This window comes from Lutjanus erythropterus, chromosome 12, assembly GCF_056507025.1.
Source record: "Lutjanus erythropterus isolate fLutEry1 chromosome 12, fLutEry1.hap2, whole genome shotgun sequence".
NCBI lineage: Eukaryota > Metazoa > Chordata > Actinopteri > Lutjaniformes > Lutjanidae > Lutjanus > Lutjanus erythropterus.
This window is the reverse complement of record NC_139328.1, coordinates 29,812,535-29,839,606: the sequence shown is the minus strand read 5'-3', so window position 1 is coordinate 29,839,606 and position 27,072 is coordinate 29,812,535. Positions and strand designations below refer to the sequence as shown.

Sequence of the window (27,072 nt, the reverse complement as noted above, 5' to 3'; positions counted from 1 at the left end):
AACAGGCCCGTTGGGTTGTACCCACTATCAACCCTTTAAGATGATTAAAACAACGTTTTTTTTTTCTTCAGTCAGCTCTACGGAGCCTGCGCTTTCTAATATGAGCATCCATGGCTGTAAAAAAAGCAATGTTGAAGATCACTCAGTCAAATAGTCCCAGCTAGGCCGCATTTATTGTTTTCTCAACCTAACTACGACTCTCATCCCGCCCAGAAGCGGCCGTTCGTGTGACGGATAGCGCGTACAGCCAATTAAATAGCCGTATGCTGCCGGTTTGGGAGATAACGGACCAATCAGCGTTTGATAGCATCCGAGGGGCACGCTTTCTACGCTTTCTCTGGCAAGAATGTTAGTTCCTGCTCTTCCCTGGCCGTTTCCTGTAATCGTACAGTGTTGTGAGACGGAGAAAGCCATGTGTGTCGATGCAAAGGTAAATTTAGCACCCCGAAATTATTACTGTGAGAGTTAGGGCAGTGGATATGATGGTTATTTTCAGGTATTTTTGCGGAAAATTAGACGCAGACCAAGCGAAACAGTATTGCGGCCTAACCCGTGTCTGAACGTTGACGGGCAATGGTTATTGTGGCACGTTGCTTTGGTTTGGTCCGGTTTGTTGATGAGATTGAAGGAGTCCGGCAGACTGAATGGTTGGTAGTAAATGACAGAGAACCGAGTTAACGCGTACAAACATACAATACACCGTGTTTTTAAGCCTGAATATGTTTTCGGTGGTACACACGCTTTTGTAATAGGCACATCTTGGTCGCGGTACAAGCTAATGCTAGCCGACGGGTTTGTGAGAAAGACTGCAGAGAGACCAGAGAGAGGAAAGCATCCTGCCTCTCCAGCATCAGTACCCTCCTCGTCAGACTTCACCACCAACTATTTTCATTCACTCAGTCTTCACTGAGTACTCTAGCTTTGTATATTACCATTGAAAGTGCCAAATTTTACTTGTAGGGATTTTTTTCCCTAAACCGTTAATGCCACATTGAAGCTGTTTTCTAGACAAGGTGGCCACGAGTTCGATGTTGTATTCAGAAACATTTCTGTACAGTCCAGAGGTTTCAAGTTTGCAGGGCCTTACATGTCATTTAAACTTTTGTATTTTTATTTAATCGGTGAAAAATGAATTCGTGTAATGCCCCGAACTGAATAGAGTAAACTTGATCACAGCTTACAGGAGATACATGTAAGTGTGTTCTTGTGAAAACTTGTATGTGTTCTTTCCGTGTTTTAGGAGCCAAACTGAAATGAATGATGTTGCGATGTATCACTTAAGTAGAGTTGTCACAACAGCAGCGTTTTAAACTTCGTTCAGCTAATGTAAAAAATGATAGTCATTACTGCTTTCAATACCATGGCAAAAAGAGAAGACATCCCAGGCATTCAAAATACTAGGGCAGTACGGTGAATCGAAATATTATTGAAAATATTCAAATCCCAGAGGCTGCATTTTTTGGTAAAGGAAATATCTGTGACAATTCAGCATTATAGTGAAGTACTGTAGTTCTGCAGAGATGCCCTCACCTACAGATCTTGTTCTCCAGATGTAAGAAAACATGTTGGTTTGGTACAGACCCCAGCAAATGTCATATCATATTTTTTTAAGAGAAAATGAAAACTGTCTATCTACTAATAGTGAATTATATAGTAATTGCGATGTCTGTAAACATATATATATTTTACCATAAGAAAATACAGGAGTACAAGGTAGGCAAACAAAATAGTTTTCTTTTTGAGAATATACATATACATATATATATATATATATACACATATTATTAATTAACAACATGCACACAGTGCTGGTACATAAAAAGTCACTCAACAGTGTCAGGTTTTGCAATGCTGCAAGTCAGATTTCAGGTAGAACAATGAAGACTGAACTGAGGTCTTGAATGAGCACTTTGATCCTTTTTTTACGTAGCCGTGGTACTTTCGATAATGGATACTATATTGTTTGAAACACATGAAATTGATACTTTTTGATAATTTTTCTAAAGAAACAGAAAAAACATTTGGAGCAAAGAAGGAAACAAGGACCAGAATAGGGCTGCACGATATAGTAAAAAAAAAAAAAACGGATAAACAAAAAAACATATATAGAGACGTTGCGATTTGCAATTGATAGTCACTGTTAGTGGGATTGATAATTTTTGCATTTGTTGTGGTCTGTACAATCACCTGCAGAACAAAGCTTCTTGGCCAGGGCATTTCTGCAGCACTATAGTACTTATTACAATGCTGTTTTGTCACACATTTGACCCTTTATAAAAAATTGCAGCTCCTGTATTTGTGTTCAGGTTTGAAACAGGTTTGTTGCACATTAGCATACAGTAGCATTTGTTTAAATTATACTTAAGTCATTAACTTGTGCTTCATTAACATGAGTTTTTCTCCTCTTTTACCAGCTATTTACTTAAAAGTTAAGAAGAACTGGACTACAACTATTTAGCTTCCATCTCGGAGTCTTTTTAACGTTGTGCCCGTCTCCCTGTGTGGAGTGGGCAAGATGGCAGATCCCATCATGGACCTCTTTGAGGACACACCCCTGTTTAACCTGGATGCCCTACCGGACGATTCCTTTTCTCAGGGCTCCTCGGACCCTGTGGAGGAGGCCCTCAAGCTGGCATTGGGCCAAGTGGACCCACCGGCTGAGCCTGAACTAACGGTCAATGCAGGCCTTAACGTTCCTGTAGCAGCTCCCGCCATCCCGGACCCTGCCCCTCTTCAAGTCCCCACACAGCAGCCAGTGCCAGTGGTGGCTGCTCAGACTGTTTCCATAGCTGCAGCTCCTGCTGTGGCCCCAGCCCCCGCCCCTGTTGAAACTGTACCTCAGATCCAGGCCCAGACCACCATACCTGTTGTCAGCAACACCAGCGTGGCCACCAGTAGCACTGTCCTGCTGAGCTCACCTCTGACTGTTTCCAGCTCTCCGGCGGCCACCACCACAACCACCACGCAGCTCACACAGATAACTCACCAGCTCACTCCACAGCAGTTAGCTGCCATCACGCAGCAGGCTGGTGGTAAAATCGTCATTCTCAAAGGTCCGCAGGGTCAGGCCCAGGTGCTGCAGACTGTATCAGGAGCCACGGGCCAGGCGAGTGGAAAGGTCATCCGTGTGTTGTCTGGCACTCCTCTTAAACCTGGCATGTCCATACTGCAGGGGGGGACAGTTTTGAATCAGGCCAGCCCAGGACAGGCTCAAGTGAAGGTGGGTGCTGCGGGGGTGCAAAGGCTGCTGCAGTCTCCCAATGGGCCAGTGAAACAGATGCTCCTGACCTCCGTGCCCCAGCAGACGCAAGGCCAGACGGTTCAGGTGCAGATCCCAGCCCAGGCACAGATGGCTCAAGGCCAGACTCAAGTCCAAGTCCAGACCCAGGCTGCTCAGATCCAGGTCCAGCCCCAAACCCAGGCAGCTCAGATCAAGGTCCAGGCCCCTGGCCAGGTGCAGCTTCAGCCAGCCATGCAGGCCCAAACACCGGTAAGAACCACCTCTTCTGCCACAACAGGCAGACTGCAAGGTGTCATCCTGACAGCTGCATCACAGCTGCCCAGAGTGGTTTTATGGTTTTCATATTGTTGCTAAGTTTCATAAGCTGCATTTTTAGGTCAGTCTTTTTTGCGAGTGTCATAATCAGTCTCATTCTGTGTGGGGGCCAAGTGATTTTCCTTATGAATAATATCTCTGTTATTAGGTTATGTTGCGATATACACTCTATCTTGATATCCACATTTTCTCTAAAATAACAAACTGTAACTCCTCGAAAAGTGATTATCTTGTAGAATATGATGCATTACTGAAGATATACTATCCAACAGTGTATAAAACAGAGCTGTGGGATGTCTATGGTCACAATATTGTAGACCACATTCTTTTATTGATAGGATAGGTGCTTCCACAGAATATTAGCACAATGAGGTTTCTGATAAAAAAAATAATCAGAAAAGTGAATATAATTGCAAAGTGGGTAAGAACAAATCATAGAACAGCTAGAACAGTCCGGTAAGTTCAGAAAATTAAATGATTATACTGTAACCGGTAATTTACCCCAGGCGCAGTTGCGCCGCATCACGGCTGCGCCATGGCACTCAGATCAGTTTGTGGCCATTCTAGTCAATGCTTGTGTTTGCACCAGAAGCAAGTAAACGTAATCAGATGGGCAAAACATTCCGCTGCTGAAACACTTCTGAAACGCTGCTGGTGGAAATTGCAGTCACATGTATGATGGAACAAAACCACGGCGCAGCCGCCCCTGGTGTAAATTATGGGTAATGCAGACTTTAAAACCAGGAAAGGATGACACGCCATATCAGGATGAAACAATATTCAAAATCTAAAATGATATGTAGTCTCATATCGATGATGCTGATACAGTGTTGATATATTACTGAGCCCTACCTTGGAGTGGTTTTATGATTTGTACATCATTGCTGAGTTTCACAAGCTGTATTTTTAGGCCAGTCCTTTTCCTGAGTGTGATAATGATCTCATTCTGTGTGTCTGATTCTAGGGTGGTGAAGCAAAGAGGATCACCCTGGTTCTCCAGCAGCCCTCCCAGGCTGGCTCTGCTGCAGCAGCGGGTCAAGCTGTTCCAGCCCAGCAGCAGGTCACACAGATCCAGCAGGTTCAGACGGCTCAAGGAGGGCAGCAGCAGCCCCAGCCCCAGGCTCCTGCTAGACTAGTGCTGGGTCAGCTCCCCGGAGGTAAACTGGTGCTCCAGGGAAGCCAGCTAGCAGCCCTGACCCAGGCTCGGGCAGCAGGCCAGGCTGGAGGGCAGCCCAAAGTCCTCACCATTCAGCTGCAGGTGCAGCAACAGCCCAACCAACAAGGAGGAGTTAAGGTGAGAAACAAGTGTTGTAGAGTTTGAAGGTACCTGATGATTTAATATTAGGTTTTTCCTGCAGTATGCGTCTTCTTTTCAAGTGCTCTGTTTGTTTAACAAATCATGGCAACTATGCTCTATTGATGTAATTGAAAGGAGGCATTGAAGGTGTTGAATGTTAGTAAGCTACTTTTTCGAAATACACTCCATTTTGACATTTGTCTGCTTGCCATCAAATTTTCAACCATTCCTGTAATGTTTGCTCCTTTTCATTAGCCATGTAAGGACATGCGACATGTTGCACACTGTAGCTGGTGGATAACTGATGCAGTGTGGGGTGGGCAAGTTGTAGAAAAAAGACAACAGTAGGAATTTTATATCAGACTTCCCTGTGTGCCTGTTACATAAGACTGAATAGTTTTGGGTTAAAAATTAGCAATGTGGTTCTTTCAGATCTTTATGTTGAGCCAAATTGTTTGTTGGCTCTTAAAAGTTACATCCATCAAATTACATTCGACATAACTTCAAATCTAAATGAAGTTACTAAATTATCACAAAATGTAAGCAAGTATACAGTCCATGTATATCTTGGGCTTCTGTTTAGTTGCTGTTTTATACTGTAATGGCTGTATTTGCACCCACCGTCTGTATTAGAATACAAAGATGAAATTGATATTGCTCTTATCTGGCTGTTGATAAGATGCCAAACAAGCAGATTTCACAAAATGTCTGAGTGTTCTTTAAAATCCTGCCAAATTCTCAGATCACATACTGCTTTACTGTGTCACATCTAACCTGACATCAGCTTGTTGGGTAATGTTATCTCCTACTTTGGTTATTTTCAAAGGGACTGTATGTGACATGACCCATCTCTTCTTTCACTCTCACAGTACCAGCTGGTCTCAGGAGCTGGAAACACTGGCAGCCCACAGGTGTTGCAGATCTCGCAGGGCCAAGGAGGACAGAGAGTTGCGGTGCCACTCAAAATGCTTCTGCAGCCACAGGTAGACCTCCAGATGTTCATCGTTTTCCAATTTAAGTGGTTTGCAGGGTTTCCGTGTGTCCTCCCAAGTCTAAAATCCAACAGTTGAGACCTCATAATGTCTTACATATGCTTCTGACAGATGTTAAAAATTGATTGAATTATGAAATTAAAGCTACTTCTATTAAGTTCCATTAACTTCAGTCTCATTTTAAAATGTGTTTTGGGGGGAAAAATTGTATAGATCCCGCTGTAAAACTAGGAAAAAAAAAAAGAAACATTCAATAATCTACTAATTCAGTGTATGGGCCAGTCAGAATGGAGCACACCCAGCCAGTGTGTGAGCTGTTTGAAGCCGTGCTCCCTGATTCTGACAGTACTAAATCCTGTGTGGGTTCGAACACAACACATACATATTTTTCGTCATACTCTTTGTACATTATTTTGCTTGTAAGGACGTGAAATAGGTTATATTAAATTGTGTTCATAGTCTCAAAAAGATCTTAATTTTATCTTTGTTAACCTGCTCAAACTCTGGGTTTCTTTTGAAACATAGAGAATGCAAAGAGTTTTTTCACCCCTTATCATTCTCCTTCACACAGACGAGCTCAACGTCCTCAGCTGGCGGCACAGTCTCCGTTGTGAAGGTCATCAACTCATCGACTGCAGGTCCATCCACTACAACCACCACTTCATCCCAGGCCATCCGCATCACCAAGGCCCCCGACGATCCCGCCTCTGTGCGACGAGTGGAGATCCTGTGCAAGCAGGAGAAAGCAAACCGTATTGTGGCTGAAGCTATAGCGCGGGCTAAAGCACGCGGAGAGAAGAACCTTCCCCGAGTCCTGAACCAGGATGAACTTCCAACCACACAGACCTCCCCAGAAACAGGGGGCACTGTGACAGTGGTGACGGCTGCTAAGAAAAAGACCAGTGGAGGAGGAAGCAAGAAGAAGAGTCCCGTAGCTGGAGGAACGACACCCAAAACCACAGGAGGGGCAGACAAAAAGAGCAAAGTGAAGGCACCAGGAGGAACAACCGGGGTGGCTGGATGCACAGTAATATCTGGGTCTGGGAACAAGAGCAAAAGCAAGACCAAGCCAAAGTAAGTGAAATATGTGAGGAGGGAATCATTTGAATGCAACTTGTATCTATATGTTCAGCTTATTTTGATTGTGGAAAACTATACTTTTGCTGTCTTTTGCTGCTACTTCATTTTGTCTTTGGCTTCCTTATCTTCCCCAACTTCCCACAGCACTATTACTCTCGTGGGAGCAAAGAAAAGGAAAAGAAACGTGTCCTCAGACCACTCTGATGGGGAGCTGAGTCCTGCCTCACCTGCTGCGCTGGAGGAGGACTTGATTACGGTACAAACACATACATGGTCACATAAATAACATTCAGAGTAGTTGAATAGCCATACTTTATATCTGGTTGTACAAATTGACCTCATATGTACTCTTACATTTGCAATATCAAAACATTTTTAGCTCAACAAAAAGAATGGAAAAAGCTGGTTGCACAGGCTAGTTTTTCATGCTGCACAGACCAGTGTGGCTCTTATGCACAGCACCGGCGTCATTTTAGAGCTTTGTTGCCACTCTGTGAGGTTGGCACATGCCCATGTAATTCGTGGCACATTCTAATTGTTAGAAATCATGTTTTAATGTGGTTGAACAAGCCAAAATGTCACCCTTGCCATTGTTAAAATGTAGATTAATGATCAGGTAAAGTGAACTGACTGCTGATGAGCCTACGTCTTGTGTTGCCTGGCCTGCACGGGGTATTTTTGGGAGACGGCCAGAATTCAACTGTGACTTTAATTGTTTATGTTTTGTTTTCTGTAAAGGACAATATTGTCTCAAAGGACAAATTTGATTTGTAGTGAAATCTGCTTTAGCCAGCGCACTCTTATCAACACAATTAACAAAGCATGATTCTGTTTTTTTTGTTTGCATTAAAGTGGATAAAATGCTGCACTCACACACAACAGTTGATTACTTCTGTTCTCATTTTACATTTTTATATTGTGATGTGTGCCCATGTGGATTTCTGTCCTTTACTGTTTATTTTTCTATTCATTTTTTTTATTTCTGCCATGTAAAGTGTCTTTGAGTGCCTTTAAAGTGCTATACAAATAATAACCAGTAACAATAATGAATTTTATTTTCATTATCGTCTGCTTGACCTTTTTAAAAACACTTACGCCTCTCTCTTTTGGCCAGAAGAGGCGCTCCAATCGTGTGGTGAAGAGGAAGAAGTACACAGAGGACCTGGATATCAAGATAACAGATGATGAGGATGAGCAGGAAGATGTAGACGTTACTACAACTGCGGCAGCTGTGGCTTCCCTCAGTGGCGGGACAGCAGCGCAGCTAAAACAAGAACTGGAGCTGGATGTTGATGGACAGCCCAGTATGCAGTTCTTTGTGGTGAGTCTAGAACTATTGTAACTATTGCTGTTATTTCTTCTCTGGTGAGATTGAAAGGATCGTCATAATTTAAAAAAACAAAATCAGTCCCTCCAAGAGCTGTTTTTTGTAATGATGTTGCAGGAACAAGTGAAAATTGCAGATATTGTTTTTTTTTTTTTTTTTTTTTTGTATCTTTTTTGTATAAAGTAAACTTACCAAAAAAGCTCCTTTAGCAAGTATGATTTATTTTTAAATGAAGAAGTGCAACTGGGGGATTTTCCACAAAGAAGCAAAATCTTGTGGAGCTCAAACTCAGTCAAAACAGCGGCATGACATTACACAATATGGAAGTGTATGGAAATGGAGTGTATGGAAATAATAAAACATTGAGTCAGTTCATAAAGGCATATATCTGTAACCTTTGTGGGGGACTGCTATGATTAGTGGAACCTGTCAGAAGTTGCAATGATTGGTCAAATTTGTGGAAAGGTTGCGGCGATTGGACAAGATTGCAAGGTTATGCAGAATTCATGGGAACTGGTTGAATTTGAGTTAGTTGTTCCTGCCTGCCTGTTGTGGCAGAAGAGGTGGTTAATATGGAAATATGCGAATGAATCCTTTTTCTTTCTGTTTTTTCTTTTCTTTTTTTTTAAGATTTAATTTAGATTTCTTATTATATATAATAAACACTTTTAAAGCATAAGTCAAAGACAAACAGAAGACAATACACCAATGCCTATCTGCTACACATACAGATTTCAGTTTTTTTTTCTGATGGGTCACGTTCGATGCCACCAGTGCACTGGAAGACAGGATTAGTAAACATTAGAAAGCAGCAAGGAGACTGGTAGTGGTTACTTTTTAAAATATCTTACACTGCAGCCTCTCTATCAAACTTAGCACAGTCTAATATGGACCAATGATTTATTGCTGCTTGAATGAAGACGGATGGAATTTGTGGTTGAAATGACAGAGTTGCAGAAGTTACTGATGCAAGTGACAAGCTTTCATTGGACCTTCAGTTTTATTTGAATATTAAGAGACTTGAATATGTGTGTCAACAGTGTTAAGCATATTACTTTTTTATTTTTACAGGAAAACCCAAGTGAAGAAGATGCTGCCATTGTAGATAAAGTTCTGTCCATGAGGTTGACCAAGAAAGAAGTATGTTTATTCAGTTTTTATTTATTCCATTCCACTTATTTACGATTCTTTAATTAATTTATTCTTATTTAAGAATCATATAAACACAAAAACCTGTTCTTCTCTTCAAGGTGACCCAGGGCCAGTATGCCAATGTTGAAGAATTCTTTGTCAAATACAAGAACTAGTAAGTTTCATTGTCTTGTATAGATGTAGTTTATATATCTCTGAATAACTTTGTCCTTGGAACTTGACAGTTTATTTTCTCTTGTTGAAACATTCAAATGAGTAAAACTGGAACTTGTTCTCAGTTCATACTTACACTGTGAGTGGGCCAGTTTGGAGCAGCTGGAGAAAGATAAGAGGATCCATCAAAAGATCAAGAGGTTCAAGACCAAACACGCACAGATGAGGCACCTCTTCCAAGAGGTGAGGGGGGAGCACATGCTGAAAACTCTCATCTTAGCATGTGGTTCAGCTACTTGAACAGTAGTTTTCTGATTATTTCGACTGTCTTTGACCCTGTGGTTTTCTGCAGGATGAGGAGCCTTTTAACCCAGACTATGTCGAGGTGGACAGGATTCTGGATGTTTCCCACAGCGTGGACAAGGACAATGGCGAGGTGAGAGACCAGGCCTAATTAAGAAATCACAAGCCCGGCTGGACAAAAGAGATCAGCTGTTCCTCTCTTGGCTGTGAAGCTGAATTTTAAGCTGTTTTTTTTTCTTTCAGAAATATCACCCTTTCTTCTTCTTATCAAGTACCTTCTCTGCGATACTTAAAGACTTGCTTTCACTCTTTTCCCACCAGCCTGTTGTCTACTACTTGGTGAAGTGGTGCTCTCTGCCTTATGAAGATGCCACTTGGGAACTGAAGGAGGATGTGGACGAGGGCAAGATCGAAGAGTTTAGCAAAATCCAAAACCGACAACCTCGACTGAAGAGAACGGTGAGAAGTCAAGTAGAAGATGGTCAGAAGTCAAGAGTAGTGGTTGACTGACAATGGTTTTTCAATGGTCAATATAATGCTGAAATCAAAACAAAGAAAAGTTGTGTGTAATTCCAATATTTCATGCACATTACAGTCTAATATACGTAGTTATTAGATGAGTTGTTAGCCAGTAACATGTTGTTTTAAATGAATTTTAAAAAAATTTTCAAACATAAATATGCATTGGGTTATGTTGTAGATTTCAGAATGTGACTGATATTTAAGAGAGAACGAGGCGCGGTATGTCAAATGATGTAATTCAATTGTATTATTCTGCACATTATAATATAATATGTACTTCACACTAGCCATTAATGGTTTTAGGTGAGATTTCAAGTGACAGGACAAACATGTTAACACTTAGAAAAGATGATTGTGACTGAGGAAATTTCTACTGAAGAAACCAGAATGTAAAGAGTGCCGGTGGCTTTGCACAGAAACCATGTAAGCATGAAGTCCCCTGTTCAGATATAACTGTCATGCCCTTCTATTGCACTGTGTCCCACCATTGTTTTTGTAAACTGTCAAAAGGAAGCAAAATGCTAAAGTAATCTTAAAAAGGGTGGGCTGAGACAAAATGTGAATTACAGTGTAAAAATGCCATTCTGCCCCCCATGACACATACAGATTTAAACACTGGAGATGCAACATGCATTGTGAATTGAACCTGGCAGGACATGCTGGCTTGGCACAGCATGACTAAAGATCTGCTCTGGAGGGCTGGAGAAAGGTTCAACTTCATGCCGATTCAAAACTGACTTAAACAACTTTTTACAGACTTCCTTCCGTCCAACTTTGGGAACATGGATAAAAAATAACTTGGTTGTGTCTGTCAGGAACTTACAAGCACATGTATGTTTCTTTTGTCATCATGCCTTCTCTTTTTTTCATCCTTTTTTTTTCCTTCTCTCTCCTCAGCCACGGCCGTCTGCCAGCGCATGGAAGAAGTTGGAAGAGTCCAGAGAGTACAAGAATGGTAACACACTCAGAGAGTACCAGCTGGAAGGAGTCAACTGGCTGCTCTTCAACTGGTACAACAGGTATTTATCACAAACAGGCACACACCATACTCCATGGTCAGACTCAGTTAGTACTGGGTAAGGTGCTATAAATAAACCTGTGCCAACTTTAGAATTGAGATTGCTTTCATATATACTGTGGAAAACGTTTGTCTGTGCTTCTTGTTGATTGCTTCACTAATTACTTCCTGATTCTTGTCTCTCAGACAGAACTGTATCCTGGCAGACGAGATGGGTCTGGGTAAGACCATCCAGTCCATCACACTTCTGTCTGAGGTGTACGCTGCTGGCATCCAGGGCCCTTTCCTGGTCATTGCCCCGCTGTCCACCATCACCAACTGGGAGAGGGAGTTCTCCACGTGGACCAACATGAACGCCATCGTCTACCACGGCAGCCTGGCCAGCCGGCAGATGATCCAGCAGTACGAGATGTACTGCAAGGATGAAAAGGTTGATTTACTGATTATGACTGTTGTTGATTAACTTCGCTGATGTTAAAATGCGTCTCATGAAAATGGCCATTCTGTCCACAGGAGCACTTGATCCCAGGTGCATATAAGTTTGACGCCCTCATCACAACCTTTGAGATGGTGTTATCTGACTGCCCAGAGCTGAGGGAGATCTCCTGGCGGTGTGTGATCATTGATGAGGCTCATCGCCTTAAGAATCGCAACTGCAAGCTGTTGGACAGCTTGAAGATGCTGGATCTGGTGAGTGGATCACAACCAGACTTTAAAGTGAAAGTAATTGTCAAATGCCTAGAGATTAAGTCATATGGTTAAATAGGGATGGACAATATGGAATTCTTTAGCCGACCGTTAACCAATAATTACCTCATTACCTCAGTCTCATGGCTGATACTGACAAGATAACCAAACATTTTTTGTATTTTGAAAAATAAATTCATATAGTTTATTCACACTTGAGGGTATGAAAGTCTAACCCGGGATTTACACCAGGCGCGCCTGCGCCGCGGAACGGCTGCGCCGCGGTTTTGCTCCGTCATGCACACTACTTCAATTTACACCAGCAGCGTTTCAGAAGCGTTTCAGCAGCGGAGCGTTTTGCCCGTCTGATTATGTTATTTGCTCTGATTTTGTTGATTAAGTCCTCTTTCCTTGCTCTTTGTGCTTCTACCATGGATAAGCAGGCTACGTAGTTAAATTGTTTATTTTCTGTCTGTCTTTATGATCGTGAGTCTGCACGGGGTCTTTTATTTTGAAAATCAACCGGATTCTCCCCTGTTTTCCGTGCCTGACTTCCTGCCCGTTCGACCTGCTCTGTGTCAATTGACGCGCCATCCGTCGAAAATAGACTCGCTGCATATTCTCCGCGGAGCGGAGCGCCGAGCCGCTTCTGGGACGCTGCTGAGACGCACCGCGGCGCTTCTGGTGTAAATTACAGCATTGACTAGAATGGGTTCTATTTCCCTGCGTGCCGCGGCGCAGCCGCGCCTGGTGTACATGCGGGGTAAGGTGTAGTGAGCAAAATGGATGATTTAATATTGCACAGCTCTGACAGAACTAAATCACACCAAAATAAAGAACAGTTTTGACTTTATTCAACTGTCCTTTCTTTCTCCTCAGAAAATATATCAAAAAAACTTTCCACATATATGCTTTGGCTTTCATAGAGCATTTTGCCTAAGAATTATTATTATTCTAATTATTAAATTCTCTGACATATCTGTGAAATCTGATATTATTCTAGCAGCAATTTTATCAACTAAATGCAATTATTGGAATAATACTTAATAATATAAATTTCCCATTATCAGTCGATAATTTATCCTGCATCCCTATGTCTGAATGTTGCTCTTTAGAAATCTATGCACTTTGGACCAGATTAAAAAATATTGCTTTCAAATGAGAAGAAACAGTTTGACATTAGAGCTGCAACGATTAATTGAGTAGCTGTCAACTTAAATCAGTCACCAACTATCTGGACAATTGATTAATTATTTCGAGTTATTTTGAAAGAAAAATGCTCAGATTCTCTGATTTCAGCATCTTGAACATGAATATATTCTGTTTCTTCACTCATCTGTGACAGTAAACTCTGTCTTTGGTTTGTGGACAACAAGACATTTGAGGACATCATTTTTGTGCCGTGGGCATTCTGGGAAACAGTGATCAACATTTTTTTTTAACCATTTTTGACATTTTATGGAACAAACAACTAAACTATTTATCAAGAAAACGATCAACAGATTAATCAATAAAATGAAGTCTTGAAGTCCTCAAAAAGCCATTTGAAGTGAAAGCCAATTAGGGCTGAAACAATTTATTATTTTCATCAACTTTTTCTCATCTGTTCTGTTTTTTCCTCCCCCTTATTTCCTGGTTCCTTCTGTAATGTCCCCTTCTTTAACTCATTTTTCTCCTCTCTCTCTTCCCTCTGTTCTTCTCTACATATGTTCTCTTTGTGTTCGGATCTTTCCCAGGAACACAAGGTGTTGTTGACCGGCACTCCTCTCCAGAACACTGTGGAGGAACTCTTCAGTCTACTTCATTTCCTGGAGCCTGCTCAGTTCCCCTCTGAAACTGAATTCCTCCGAGACTTTGGAGATCTTAAAACAGAAGAACAGGTGCGAAAATTACTCACACTGGCTCTGACACACGCTTTGATCTGCTCATTTTACTGGTATTGTACAGCTGTCACTGATCAAATCTTCTTTTTTCGGGTCCACAGGTTCAGAAGCTGCAGGCCATTTTGAAACCTATGATGTTACGAAGGCTCAAGGAGGATGTCGAGAAGAACTTGGCACCCAAACAGGAGACCATCATTGAGGTTGGTGTAAATAATGTACATATAATGTAAACTCTATTGTGTTAGGAGATCTGAAAAGCTGACATTTGATTCTTTTGTCTGTGCTTTCTGTCAGGTTGAGTTGACGGATGTCCAGAAGAAATACTACAGGGCTATCCTGGAGAGGAACTTCAGCTTCCTCAGTTTAGGGGCCAACAGTAACAGCAATGTCCCCAACCTGCTCAACACTATGATGGAGCTACGCAAGTGCTGCAACCACCCCTACCTCATCAATGGTATTACATCACAATATTAACTCACAGTTAAGGTTGTCTAGCTCTTTGATTGGAAATCTTGTTGTCCGTGTGTGTGTTTAAAAAGTATAGCCTTACATCTATTTCCAGTAACTGACATGAATTGCGCAGCACTGTCCATATGGTCATTTGAAAGGCAATTCCAAGTATTATAAACATTTCACTTGGCTGGAAAACAAAAACAGTGTTTCAGGACGTGCCATTAGTGATTGCAGTTTGAATTTATTTGGTGCTTTTTGCAGAGTGAGCTTATGTTAAATCAGAGGTAGAATATTTCTCCAAAGCTGCCTGCACACGATAAGCAGTCTGATCTGCACTTGCTGCAGGTTTGGACAGTGCTGAGAGATCAGCTTCACAGGTCATTGCATAATATATGCTGTGTAAACAAGAACTGCAAATTAAAACTGGTGAAAAATGCAAATGGCAGAGAAACTGATTCACTTTGGAAACTTACAAGGCTTCCTTCATGATAATGTGTCACAGGCAGCTGTAATATGATCACTCTTTGAAAAGGCAGTGGACCATATAAAATCTGACTTTATGTAACCGCTGTCACTCATTCTGTGAGAAAACAAAGGGAAAAGTTGTTGCGGAGTGACTCCTCTAGTGATCACATGTAGTCATAGATTAGTTGCGGCTAATTCAAAATTTATGCACATATGAACCTGTTCTTTGTTATAGTTGTAGTAACAGATTCCAGTGAACTGTTAATCTAATAATATCTTACCAAAGTTGACAGCGATGATGAATTTGATTAGTAAATGTGCATCACAATACACAGTAGATTAGTGTGATTTCACTTGTAAAAAGTGAGCATTATTTTGGCAGCATCATTGAATCTGATCTCTTGTTTATGTTGTGTCCAGGCGCGGAGGAGAAGATCGTAGCGGAGCTGCGGGAGGTGTATGACCCCCTGGCTCCGGACTTCCATTTGCAGGCCCTGATTCGGTCGGCCGGCAAGCTGGTGCTACTGGACAAGCTGCTGCCTCGCCTCAAGGCTGGTGGCCACAAAGTGCTCATCTTCTCCCAGATGGTGCGCTGCTTGGACATTCTGGAGGACTACCTCATCAACAAGAGGTAAGAGGGCCGAGGCGTATTTTAATGCCAATAATAGTGAGGATTTTAAAAGACTAAGTGTTAATGATCACTTATTTTTTACAGATACCTTTATGAGCGAATTGATGGCAGAGTGCGTGGGAACTTGCGACAGGCTGCCATCGATCGCTTCAGCAAGCCTGACTCAGACCGCTTTGTCTTCCTGCTGTGTACCCGAGCTGGCGGCCTGGGTATTAACCTCACTGCTGCTGACACCTGTGTTATATTTGACTCTGACTGGAACCCTCAAAATGACCTGCAGGTACAATATTGTGCTGTATTGTCTCTTTTAAAGTTAGTTCAGTGAGACTTCAAGAATGACAGACCATCTTTACATGTATTCATTTGCTTACTGACTCTTTTAAATGTATGTTCTATCTCGAAAACCTGGAAGCATTCTCATCTTTTTGATTTCAGCAGCTTTATATATGATGCTCTTTTGACCCTTTAAAAAAGAAACAAACTCTTCTTTCAGGCCCAAGCACGGTGTCATCGTATTGGCCAGTCTAAGGCTGTCAAGGTCTACCGTCTGATCACTAGGAACTCCTATGAGAGGGAGATGCTGGATAAAGCAAGTCTGAAGCTCGGCCTGGACCGTGCTGTCCTGCAGAGCATGAGTGGCAACAAAGACAGCAACGTCAACGGGGTAAGAAACTTTACAGTCATGAATTTGAACTGTAAAGTCAAAATTAAATTGGTCAGTTTTAGTTGTATTTTTTAATTTTGAAAGATTAGTTTAATTCAGTTTGCAACATTTGTGTAAATGTCTGTCTGTGTCGCCTTTAATAGATCCAGCAGTTCTCCAAGAAGGAGATTGAGGACCTGCTGAGGAAGGGAGCCTACGCTGCCATCATGGACGAGAACGATGAAGGCAGCCGCTTCTGCGAGGAGGACATCGACCAGATCCTCCAGCGAAGAGCCACCACCATCACCATTGAGAGTGAGGGCAAGGGCTCCACGTTCTCTAAAGCCAGCTTTGTGGCCTCTGAGAACCGCAATGACATCGCCCTCGATGACCCTGAGTTCTGGCAGAAGTGGGCCAAGAAAGCCGACATAGACATGGACTCCATCAACAGAAAGGTAAGTGTCAAAGTGTTTTTGTTTTGTGAAGGTCACACAAGGCTTATAGTGTTGATTGGCACAGGGTGTATATAGACCAGTACATTAAATGCTGAAGTATTGATCTGAGTAATATGTAATTCACTGAACATTACTGCTCCCCCACAGAACACCCTTGTGATCGACACTCCCAGAGTCCGCAAGCAGACCCGTCAGTACTCCAGTTTACGAGGTGAAGGTGGAGACCTGTCTGATCTGGACAGCGACGATGAGTATCCACCTGCCAATTCCAGACAGTCACGTGCCTCCAGACGCTCCGATCGCCACAGTGGAGGGGGTTATGGCCGCACTGACTGTTTCCGGGTGGAGAAGCACCTGCTCGTCTATGGGTATGTAGATCGAGGTGGATGGTATGAACCGTTTAGAAAGTACAACGGTATGAATTTTGACTACACAGCGCTGACTGGTAGAGCCCTCACTTTGCTTGGCAAAACAAAAAGTTGTCCCAAATTCATTGCAGAATTTGTTTTCATCAGCCTATGCCAGCTAATCATTTGGAAAACGTAAGGGCCCATGCTGCTTTGTTTGGAAACAAGAAGTGGCTAAAAGTGCTGCACAGCTGAGTTAGCACACTGTGCTTTTGTAAAACATGGTAGAGGTGGATGAAAAACAGCAAACAGCAAAGTAAAATATGACGATGACGATGTGACGATGCTGCCTCAACAGAGAGCAGGGGAGAGACTGCAAGATGATAATAAATTACATCAAAGTGTTAAAAGAACCATTAACATCAGAGTTAGACTACATAGAGACAGCTTTGATTTTAGCTTGTTTGTAACAGTTCAGCACAGTGCACACACAAGGAGTTGGAATAAAGGCTGGAGCAGCTTCTTTTATATGGACATGGTTCAGGTTCTAAAGGTCAGATGAGCAGAGAACGGTACTCTGGAAATCATGTAAGATGTCAGTGGTTACAACGGGTGGTAATACTTGGTATCCGTCCAGCTGTAACATAGAGTTTGCATTTTTTCTGCATTTTTTTTGTTTGTGTTAGTTCTTAATTTATTGCCTGTTCTGTTCTTCCTCTCCAGTTGGGGTCGCTGGAGGGACATCTTGTCGCACGCAAGATGTAAGCGTCGTCTGAGTGAACGTGACGTGGAGACGATCTGCCGTGTCATCCTGGTCTTTTGTCTGCTCCACTACCGAGGAGATGAGAACATCAAGAGTTTCATCTGGGAGCTTATCACGCCACCGGAGAACGGCCGTGAACCCCAAACACTACTCAACCACTCTGGTAGGAGCCGCACACACTGATAGCAGGACGTTTTAAATAAGATGTCAACTCACAAATTCCTTCAATTGTATGTTGAAATATCTAATATTAAATTGTTTATTAACCGTACATTTTTCCTCTCTGTCCAGGCCTGTCTATCCCTGTTCCAAGAGGCAGGAAGGGTAAGAGGGTAAAGGCCCAGAGCACGTTTGATGTTCAGAAGGTCGAGTGGATCCGCAAGTACAACCCTGACACGCTGCTTCTGGATGACAGCTACCGCAAACACCTCAAGCACCAGTGCAACAAGTCAGTGAAGCCCGATCAGCTGTGTTTTTCTCTGTATGTTTGTGCATGTAAAAGCATTATCCACATTCAAACCCTAAAACCTGTCCTCTCCCTTTGCAGGGTGTTGCTGAGGGTGCGTATGCTCTACTACCTAAAGCAGGAGGTGATTGGAGAACATGCTGAGTCTGTCCTGAAAGGAGCTGACATCAGGTATCTAACACTGGCATTTGTAGAATACGGCAAAAGCAGACACACTGTTTCACTTACTGAAGTTCACTGCAATGTACTTGAACACAGTTTGCTATCTCTTTTTTACAGGGATGTTGATATCTGGATGCCTGAGATGGAGCAGCAGGAGGTCCCTGCAGGATGGTGGGATTCTGAGGCAGACCGCTCCCTGCTCGCTGGTGTATTCAAACATGGTAGGTTTTCTCTTTAAGAGCTCATGACACTTATACGAATAGGGTGAGGAGTTGTTATGACCTAAATACAAAACTATCACTAGCACAGTGGCGGTCATGTTCCTCATTATTGTAACATGTCAGTCCACTCCAGTACTTGCTTTCTCCTCTCTAATTGCACACAGAAGAAGTCTTTGATTGTGGGAATCCTCTCAACTCCTGTCTTTTGAATGTATCTCATGTCTTAAAACTGGAAAAAAAAAAATTAATTTACTATTAGAGGAAACATTGTAAAAACTGAATATACCTTGTGTACAATTTTTTTATTTATGCACAACATACTGCTGTATTTTCTTTAATTAAAGATCTGGATTTCCTTTCTGTAAAGCATTTTATTGTCATTTAACAACCTTGAGTCTGTCTCTGTTACCAGGTTATGAGATGTACACCACCATGCGTGCCGATCCCTGCCTCTGCTTCCTGGAGAGAGCTGGTCGACCTGATGACAAGGCAATTGATGCTGAGCAGCACACTGGTGACGCCGAGCTTGGAGACGAGTGAGTGATCCTGGCTAACAGCAAAATAAAACTTAATTGCTTATAGATTTATAGTGGACTCACAAGTTAAGTGGGTGTTGTAACATTGTAGACATTTTTAAGTATTACCCTGTCGTTACAACTTGGCTTAAAATGGTCAAAGTCTTGAAATTTATTTCACGAAACCCTTTACTGTACACACATCTTGCTCTTTGCCTCTTTAATGTTGTATATTGTTTATGTTGTACAGTGCTGACTATGATAAGTACTCAGAGGACCCGGAGTTCAAGCCTGCGTCAAGACACGCCAAAGATCTTTTTGAGGAGGTATGAACCTGAGCCATCACACTGAAGTGATTCTTTCTGCACTTGTTGATTTGGACAGACATTGTTGAATATTTTGAAACTAAGTAGTAGTGATAAACAGTTTAATGAGTCTCTATTTGTCGTGGTCCTGCAGCCCGACTCCATGAATGTGGATGATGAGATTTCCGTGGAAGACAAGGCGGGACCAGTGATCGCAGAAAGCTTATCCAGTCAGAGCGGCGCTTGCGACTGGCCCTCCAGCTCGTCACTCACAGCGCGGTTACGGCGGCTGATCACAGCTTACCAGCGCAGCTACAGGCAGGAGCAGCTGAAGATAGAAGCAGAAGCAAAGGGTGACCGCAGGCGCCGGCGGTGCGAACAGGCCACCAAGCTGAAAGAGATCGCGCGGCAGGAGCGCCAGCAAAGGTACAGTGGTGTTAGATTATTACCTGTCTCTGGAAAATTATGATTATACTTCAGCATGTACTTTTCCACAGGCTTATTGTCTCAATTCAAAGCTTAATGTTGGCTTTCATTTGTTAGTGCAGACTTTGTATTCCAGTTATTCCTTTTATTTATTTATTTATTCTTTAAATTATTTTGGGAGCATTTTTGCATTTATTTAATAAGGATAACTGAAGATATGACAGGAAAGCAGGTAGAGAGAGGAGGGTGACACAGCAAATGTGCCACAGATGGGAACACAAGTTGTGTTTGATAAATTTGTTTATATTGAATTCTTACTTTGTCAGTGGCACTTGAAGAATCCCTGTGGAGTTTTGTTGAAAACAAACAAAAGTTATGCTTACATTTCAGTGTTGCTCCTCATAATGCATTGCTTGTATCCATGAGGTTGAACAAACGTGATGAATGCACTTCCTCTCTCATAAAACTTTTGCAAAGCCACATGTAGATCAGTGGGATAGGTTGAAACTTGTTGCAGGAAAGTGTGTAGAGTCACCTGCATGCAAGACTAACAGGCAAACAAATTGGGCACATAGCGTTAACTAGAGGTCAATAACTCCACTTTATAAATAAAGTATCTTAAAGACAACAATATAATCTATATATCCACTTTGCCTTAATCATATTGGATCGTTGAACCTGGTATCGATATATTGATGCATCAATATATACCACCAGTAGGCTATAACTTCTGGCATTTTCAGTGGTATAACAGAGGAACGGGGCATGCTTGTCATCACAGAGACAGATCATGAGCAGAAACATGATCATAAAATTGTAATGATGAAATTGTGGTTGATTTCTGCTGCTTCCCTCAGACTCACAGATCCTTTGACTCATCAGAGCAGCTCTTTGTCTGTCTGTGCCGCAGCCTTCAGTGTTGATAATCTATCACTGGTCAAGTGTAACCAATCAGATAGTGGTGTGGGTGGGACACTGAGTGAGACGACAGAGTGTAGTATTATTATTCTGGTATAGTGTAGAATTATCTATTAAATCTATTAAATGTATAAAACCAATTAGTTGTCCATAATTGTTACAGTACTCGATTATGTAAATAATTGACAGCTGCAGCCCTACACTGTAAATTTAATTAAGAAAATATATTAACTCATCTCTAAAACATGTTTTATGTGGATACTTATATGCAATTGTCTCATCCTTCACTCTCCTTCTGTCTTTCTCACAGGTGGACACGTAGGGAAGAATGCGACTTCTACCGTGTTGTATCCACTTTTGGTGTGGAAAAGATAAAGAAGGAGCCAGGGCTTCCTGAGGGCGGAGACGCCGAATTTGACTGGAACCGCTTCCGTACCTTCGCTCGTCTGGACAAAAAGACAGACGAGAGCCTCAGTCGATACTTCCGCTCCTTTGTTGCCATGTGCCGGAGAGTCTGCCACCTGCGTCCAGGCCGTGGTGAAGGTAACTGCTGTCTGCTACACATGCTGTCAAAATACACTCAACTTAGCTGCCTGATGCTTACTTTTTGTGGGCGCGCACAATGTTCAATCCAACACCATCAGTGGGCTACAGTACTGAACTTGTTCCTTGGTTTAAATAGATTTAAGAAAGGTTTCCAATATTTCTACAAAGATTTTTTGTAGATTTTTGGTTTTAATACGAGCAATATTTGAATTTACAGCTTTCCTTGTTTGGCATGAAAGCAGAGTATGTTAAGTTTAGAGTAATGACAGTAAATATCTCCTCTGTTGTCCTGCTCAGATCCATCAGAGCTCTCGCAGACTGTGGCCCCCATCACTGAGGAACGTGCTTCCCGTACCCTTTACCGTATCAGCCTCCTCCGTCGCCTCCGTGAGCGAGTCCTGCCCCACCCATCCCTGGAGGAGCGTCTGCCACTGGCTCCACCCAGCTCCGAGCTGCCTGCGTGGTGGAATATCCCGGACCACGACCGTCAACTGATGCTGGGCGCTGCACTGCACGGCGTCAGCCGCACGGAGCTCTCCATCTTCTCAGACCCACAGTTCACCTTCAGTCAGGCTCGGGAAGAGTTCATCCAGAACCAGCAAGCCCCACCTCCTCCGCCTCCACCTCAGGCTCCGCCCATCATGCCCCTCAGCCAGCCGAAGCCTGAGGAGGACATGACAGGCGTGAAGGAGGAAGGAGTTGAAGATGATGGCCGGCTGCTCGGAGGTCAGATCAGCGCTGGCCTGCAGAGTACACCACTGAGTCACCATGACGGCAAGGCTCGAGGTCAGGGCTGGAGCCTGAAGAGGAGCAGAGGGAGGGACGGGAAATCAGGACGGAAAGGAGAGGGGGGGTCTGATTCTGACTCAGATTCTGACTCAGGCTCGTCGTCATCTGAGCGATCAGGCAGCAGTGATGACAGTGGAGAGAGTGAAGAGGAGGTGGAAGGAGGTAAGTTAATAGTTAGGTAGTTGAAGAGAAAAGTGTTGAATGCTGTGAGAATAAATGCAACAAACTGAGTCATTTTTCTTTATTTTCTCAGCAGGCGTGAAGCTGTGCGATGTGGACGAAGAGAACAGTTTACTCTCTATGACTCCATCTCAAGATGGCATTCCTCCACCTGATCCTCTTAGAGTGGACTGGCCCAAGGTAATTAATGCACAGTTTAGTAAATCAAGGTGGCCGTGGCTCCTTAAAAAGTCTTGAAATGTCTTAAATTCACATTTACTAATAAAAGGCCTTAAAATGTATTAAAAAGTCTTAAATGCTCTAAACATTTTCTAACATTCACTCCATGTGTGAAATGCCTGTACATATAATTTTTGGAGTAATCAACAAAAGTTGAATTCGAATGCCTCTGTTATCTGAGTCGTCTTTTAGATTTTTGCTCTTCAGGTTCAGGCTTTGTCCTCTTGTGACCTCTGGTGGCTGGATGGCATGGAGGCGTTAGCTAGCTAGCTAACCTACAAATGCTCTAGTTTCTGTGGGTTGTCTGTAGGCTAAATGAGACAGAATGACATTTACCTATTTACTTAAAATCAATGTATATAAATTATAAAACAGAATCACAATAATAATAACACAGGGATCGAAATAGCATAGAAGCATAGAAATTGGAAATTCCACCTTCATAGGCCTCATTTCAGACTCTGGTTATAAGACAGCTGTAGTGATTAATGTCATTAATGACATTTTACACACAAAAAAGATGTTGAATAGTGGACAAATGTTCTTCAACATGATGTTTGATGTTTATTTTTACTGCAAAATTGGTCTTAAATTAATTAAATGGCAGAATCAACAAGTCTGAAAGTTAAATTTAACTTGGTCATACATGTAGACACCATGTAAATTCTCCTTTCTCTTGAAGAAATAAACCATATGTGTATTTTCTTGTTGACAATTACTAATACGTGTGGCCTCTTTGTCCCAGGACCGCGTGTTGATCAACCGTCTGGACAATTTGTGCATGCTGGTGGTGACCGGTCAGTGGCCCTCAGGGCGGCGCTACGTGTCTGAGGCTCAGCTCAACCCAAGCTCAGAGCTGGTTGTAGACGAGATGGCCTACACAAGGGTGATGCGTAAACCCGGCGGCACACCTGGTGGCCCCGGGGCAGACGGAGACGATGGAGAGTTCACTGTGAAGCTCCTCAAGGTGAGAACACAGCGGAGGGTGAAATTTAATTATTTGAGGCAGGCAGCTGAAAATATGCAAAAACTGACTTGTTTTAAAGCCAGTCAAAATAATTTTATTCAGTGTTGCAAAGTGTTACTGTGATGTCTATTTCATGGCTAAATCACTGTCTTGTCTGCGCCCTGTTAGGAGGAGGGGCTGAAGCTGACCTTCTCGAAGCAGGCCCTGATGCCCAACGGGTCTGCGGGAGAGAGCAGCCGCAAGAAGCGCAAGGACCAAGACGTATGTGTTCCACATATTTCTCCAAAAGTACAGGAGAAGAGTTAGACTACATTCAGACTAGTGGCAAAAGTGGCCAAAATATGATTTTTTTTCATAACAGTGTGAACACACAGATCACATGGAATCAGATCTTTTCAATTCTGATTTAGGCCATTTTCATAAGTCTGCCCTGGGCGGGTCACTCAAACAAACATGAACCCCTTTTCACACATGCACTGCAACTCTGCAGTTATCCACCCCAGAGGAGCTGTCTGTGTGAACACAAACGTCTGTATTTTTGGCCCAGACGTAACCCTCCCTGGTCTTAAGTCTGTGTGATCTTCATGTGAATAGAGCAGCTCAGTGTCCGGGCCGAGAGAGAGCAGATGTTGATGAGGTGCAGCTGCTCGCCTGTGTAGCTACTCTTTGATTGATCCGTTTATTTTCATACACACAGTCTGCCATCAATATCAGCCCACACGGGTGTCATATTTTTTGAGCTGAAGTTTTAATGCCTTTCTTTAATTATCTGCAATGTTAAATCACCAGATTACTGAGAAGTAAAAAGTGTGCATCCTGCAAACTGCAGTGCAGACTGGAGTCAACTGATCTCCATGTCTAACTATGAGCCTCCTCTGCTTCCATCACAGTTTGTTCATTTTGAGACTTGATGTGTATTGATATCAGTGCAAAAACATCATTATGAATAAGTCCTGCTCACTTTGCAGCCCCTTGCCATTGGTCTTTTTTGTGTTAAGGTTAGTTTAAGACCATGACAAGTTTACACTGGGATCTAATATTGGCCACATATCATAATGTAGTCTTCAATGAAAAAACAAAACTGCTTTGGATTTAGTGTGACAACTTGTTCTTTGTCTTGCTTCTTTAGTTATCCGACCCAGATGGACTCCATGATCCACTGGAGCGGACTCCTCGGCGCAGGGACCCTCCCACCTGGTTAAAGGAGAACCCTGATTATGAGGTGGAGGGAGACATGCTGGAGGTACGTTCATGGCAAAGTTATAGAATATGACCAACTGTTTAAGTGTTAATCCACATGAAACAAAATGTATAAACTAGGTCTCATCTTTATCACATGACTTGTCCTGTTTCTTCAGCTTCTCGTAAACAGGAGCAAGAGGAAGAGGAGGAGGAGGGCAGATAAAGCTCTGACAGGCAGTGAGAAGGTCAAAGTCATTAACATGAGGACAGGAAAGAAGGTGAGACATGCAGTGAATTGGTATCATGCACTTGATTTGTTGGTTGTACGTTATCTCTCACTAACAGATGGACATCTAAATGTTTGTCCTTCTCAGGTTGGAGCTGCTTTCTGTCCGATGCTGCAAGACCTGAGGGAATATCTGGAGGAGAATCCTGATAATGCTGTAGCACCCGACTGGTCTGAAACTGTTCGGAACTCAGTACGTAGTTTTTTTTCTTTCTTTCTAACCACACTTACTTGAAAATGTAAATGATGGTTGTCAGGGCATAAAGCCTAGTGTCTGTTGATCTTTTCTTTTAAATTGAAAAGCTTAATAGGATTGTGACCTTAAAATCAAATGTCAATCAAATTGTGGACTTAGAGAATGGTAACAACCCTAATAATGTCACGTTATCCATCCATTGATCAATCTTTCACTTTTGGTGGCACTGAAATTAGATCCACAGCTAACAGCAACATGCTATGTTCTCCATGTTTGTTTTGACACACTCACTTTTCAGTTCAAATGAAATTATATGCGTTATGTCCTGCCTGTCTGTCCCATTTCTCACATAAATGCATCACAATATAGAAGCAAGACTTTCCCAAAACGGTTTCATCTGAACTCTTCACTGTTATGTTCATAATAACATTTCTCCTTCTCACAGGGCTTCCTGCCCGAGACCTTCTTCCACCGGCTGCTGACCGAGCACTCGGAGATCCCGAAGAAAAGCCGACGCCGCCATCACCACCACCACCATCACCATCACCACACTCCTGATCCCACCCCCGAAGACCCCAACCTGGACGGAGTCGAGGAGGAGACTCTGGTCTCAGACGGAGCCTACATGATGGACGAGGAGGACCTGGAGGCCTCCCATCACTTCCTCACCAGTCCGGACTTTGACGTTAAAATGGAGGGTGGCGACAGCCTTTCCCAAGGTGACTATGACAGCTCGGATCAAGAGGCGCTATTGGACGATGTCATCATAGCACAGAAGGACTCTGACTCTTCTTCAAGCTCAGAGGATTGACTGAACCCCACTGTCTGAACACACCTGACTTAGTCCCCTTCTCAACTATGAATCATGTTATTCCTCATCATTTATTTTTACCATATTATGTATCAAATTATGGATGAATGTGTTTTTTTGTTGCTACTTTTATTCATTTATTTTATAGGGATCTTTCCATGAAAGGAGCAGGTTTGCACCCATCCGTTTTCTTTTTCATCACATTCATTATGATTGTGTTCCATCTTCGTCTCTTCGATCCTCCTCTCTAACCTCTGACAAAAGGCAAAAAGCTGAGCTTTCTTACTTCATGACTAGTCATTCTCCTCCTCTTCCTCCAGACCTTTTTTTCTTTCCCATCACATTCCCAGCCATGACCAAAAGGGGACCCCTGCTGTACAGAAACCCTTTTCTTATCTAAGAACCTCAATGCTGGTCCTCTAGCGCTACATGAAACTGGACATGTGTACTGAGCAGAGCCTGGATCCAGATCCCACAATCCCCCCTGCCCCCGATCTCGTCTGTTCATATCTCCTGTGTCCAGACGAGCCTGTGAACTAAAAGGGGATCCAGTGTGTGGACGTACTGTTATTGTTTTCACTCTATGGGAGGGGTGGGGGTTGAGAGGGAGGGAGAGGGGAAAGTGGCGTATTAGTTACTGAAGCAGTGCTAGGAGGATGGGTGTATTGTACAATGTAGAGCTGGTCAGTTGTGTACTATGGTGCAAAGATGACGGCAATGAGTTACTATTCTTGTTTTATGATCTGAGTGTATCTGTGAAATGAATAACAGCAATCTACAGTCAAAGAAAGTTTGTGTGTATTATTGTCACAAGCAAAAAGGAGATTTGTACACAAGACTGTTCATTTGTTTAATAATTGTGTTCTAATTACAGCATGTGATCATGCATAGGAACTTAAATTATTAGTACTGGAAGTAATGTCTACATATACAACATTCTTAAGAGCTGCAACGATTAATCGATGATTAAATTAATCGCCAGCTGTTTTGATAATGAATTAGTCAGTTTGAATATTTTTTCTGTTTTTATACCAGCTTCTTAAAGGTGAATATTTTCTGGTGTCTTTAATCCTTTTTGACAGTAATCTGAATATATCTGGGTTCTGGACAGAAAACATTTGTGGATGACATTTTGGGCTTTGGGAATTGGATCGAC

At 42.6% G+C, this 27,072-nt stretch overlaps 1 protein-coding gene across 3 annotated transcripts; it reads left to right on the top strand.

Moving 5' to 3' along the window:
* The first annotated feature begins 303 nt into the window (after positions 1 to 303).
* On the top strand, positions 304 to 26,928 carry chd8 (chromodomain helicase DNA binding protein 8). Of its 3 annotated transcripts, none has more exons than XM_084731841.1 (39): positions 304 to 430; positions 2,415 to 3,490; positions 4,521 to 4,850; positions 5,723 to 5,836; positions 6,417 to 6,919; positions 7,070 to 7,181; positions 8,043 to 8,246; positions 9,324 to 9,392; positions 9,503 to 9,558; positions 9,683 to 9,800; positions 9,910 to 9,993; positions 10,182 to 10,319; positions 11,280 to 11,401; positions 11,587 to 11,830; positions 11,914 to 12,090; positions 13,824 to 13,967; positions 14,072 to 14,170; positions 14,265 to 14,424; positions 15,309 to 15,519; positions 15,604 to 15,799; positions 16,013 to 16,183; positions 16,327 to 16,617; positions 16,765 to 16,985; positions 17,688 to 17,890; positions 18,019 to 18,175; positions 18,275 to 18,364; positions 18,473 to 18,576; positions 18,989 to 19,112; positions 19,342 to 19,417; positions 19,551 to 19,822; positions 21,051 to 21,283; positions 21,584 to 22,237; positions 22,329 to 22,435; positions 23,220 to 23,441; positions 23,610 to 23,702; positions 24,571 to 24,684; positions 24,800 to 24,901; positions 24,998 to 25,102; positions 25,551 to 26,928. In XM_084731841.1, exons 2-39 carry the CDS (start codon positions 2,516 to 2,518, stop codon positions 25,914 to 25,916), a joined length of 7,761 nt encoding a protein of 2,586 aa, XP_084587967.1. In that variant the 5' UTR covers positions 304 to 430; positions 2,415 to 2,515; the 3' UTR covers positions 25,917 to 26,928. The 3 variants fall into 3 exon arrangements, with proteins under 3 accessions (XP_084587967.1, XP_084587968.1, XP_084587966.1); XM_084731842.1 differs by having other exon boundaries at positions 8,040 to 8,246; positions 22,332 to 22,435; XM_084731840.1 differs by having other exon boundaries at positions 8,040 to 8,246.
* The last annotated feature ends 144 nt before the right edge of the window (positions 26,929 to 27,072 follow it).

Bases quoted from the DNA above. Each gene is read 5' to 3' on its own strand.
- chd8 (XM_084731840.1), top strand. From the start codon at position 2,516: ATGGCAGATCCCATCATGGACCTCTTTGAGGACACACCCCTGTTTAAC. The intron at 9,801-9,909 runs GTGAGGGGGGAG...GGTTTTCTGCAG, and splicing joins TGAGGCACCTCTTCCAAGAG to GATGAGGAGCCTTTTAACCC. The intron at 18,176-18,274 runs GTCAGTGAAGCC...CTCCCTTTGCAG, and splicing joins CTCAAGCACCAGTGCAACAA to GGTGTTGCTGAGGGTGCGTA.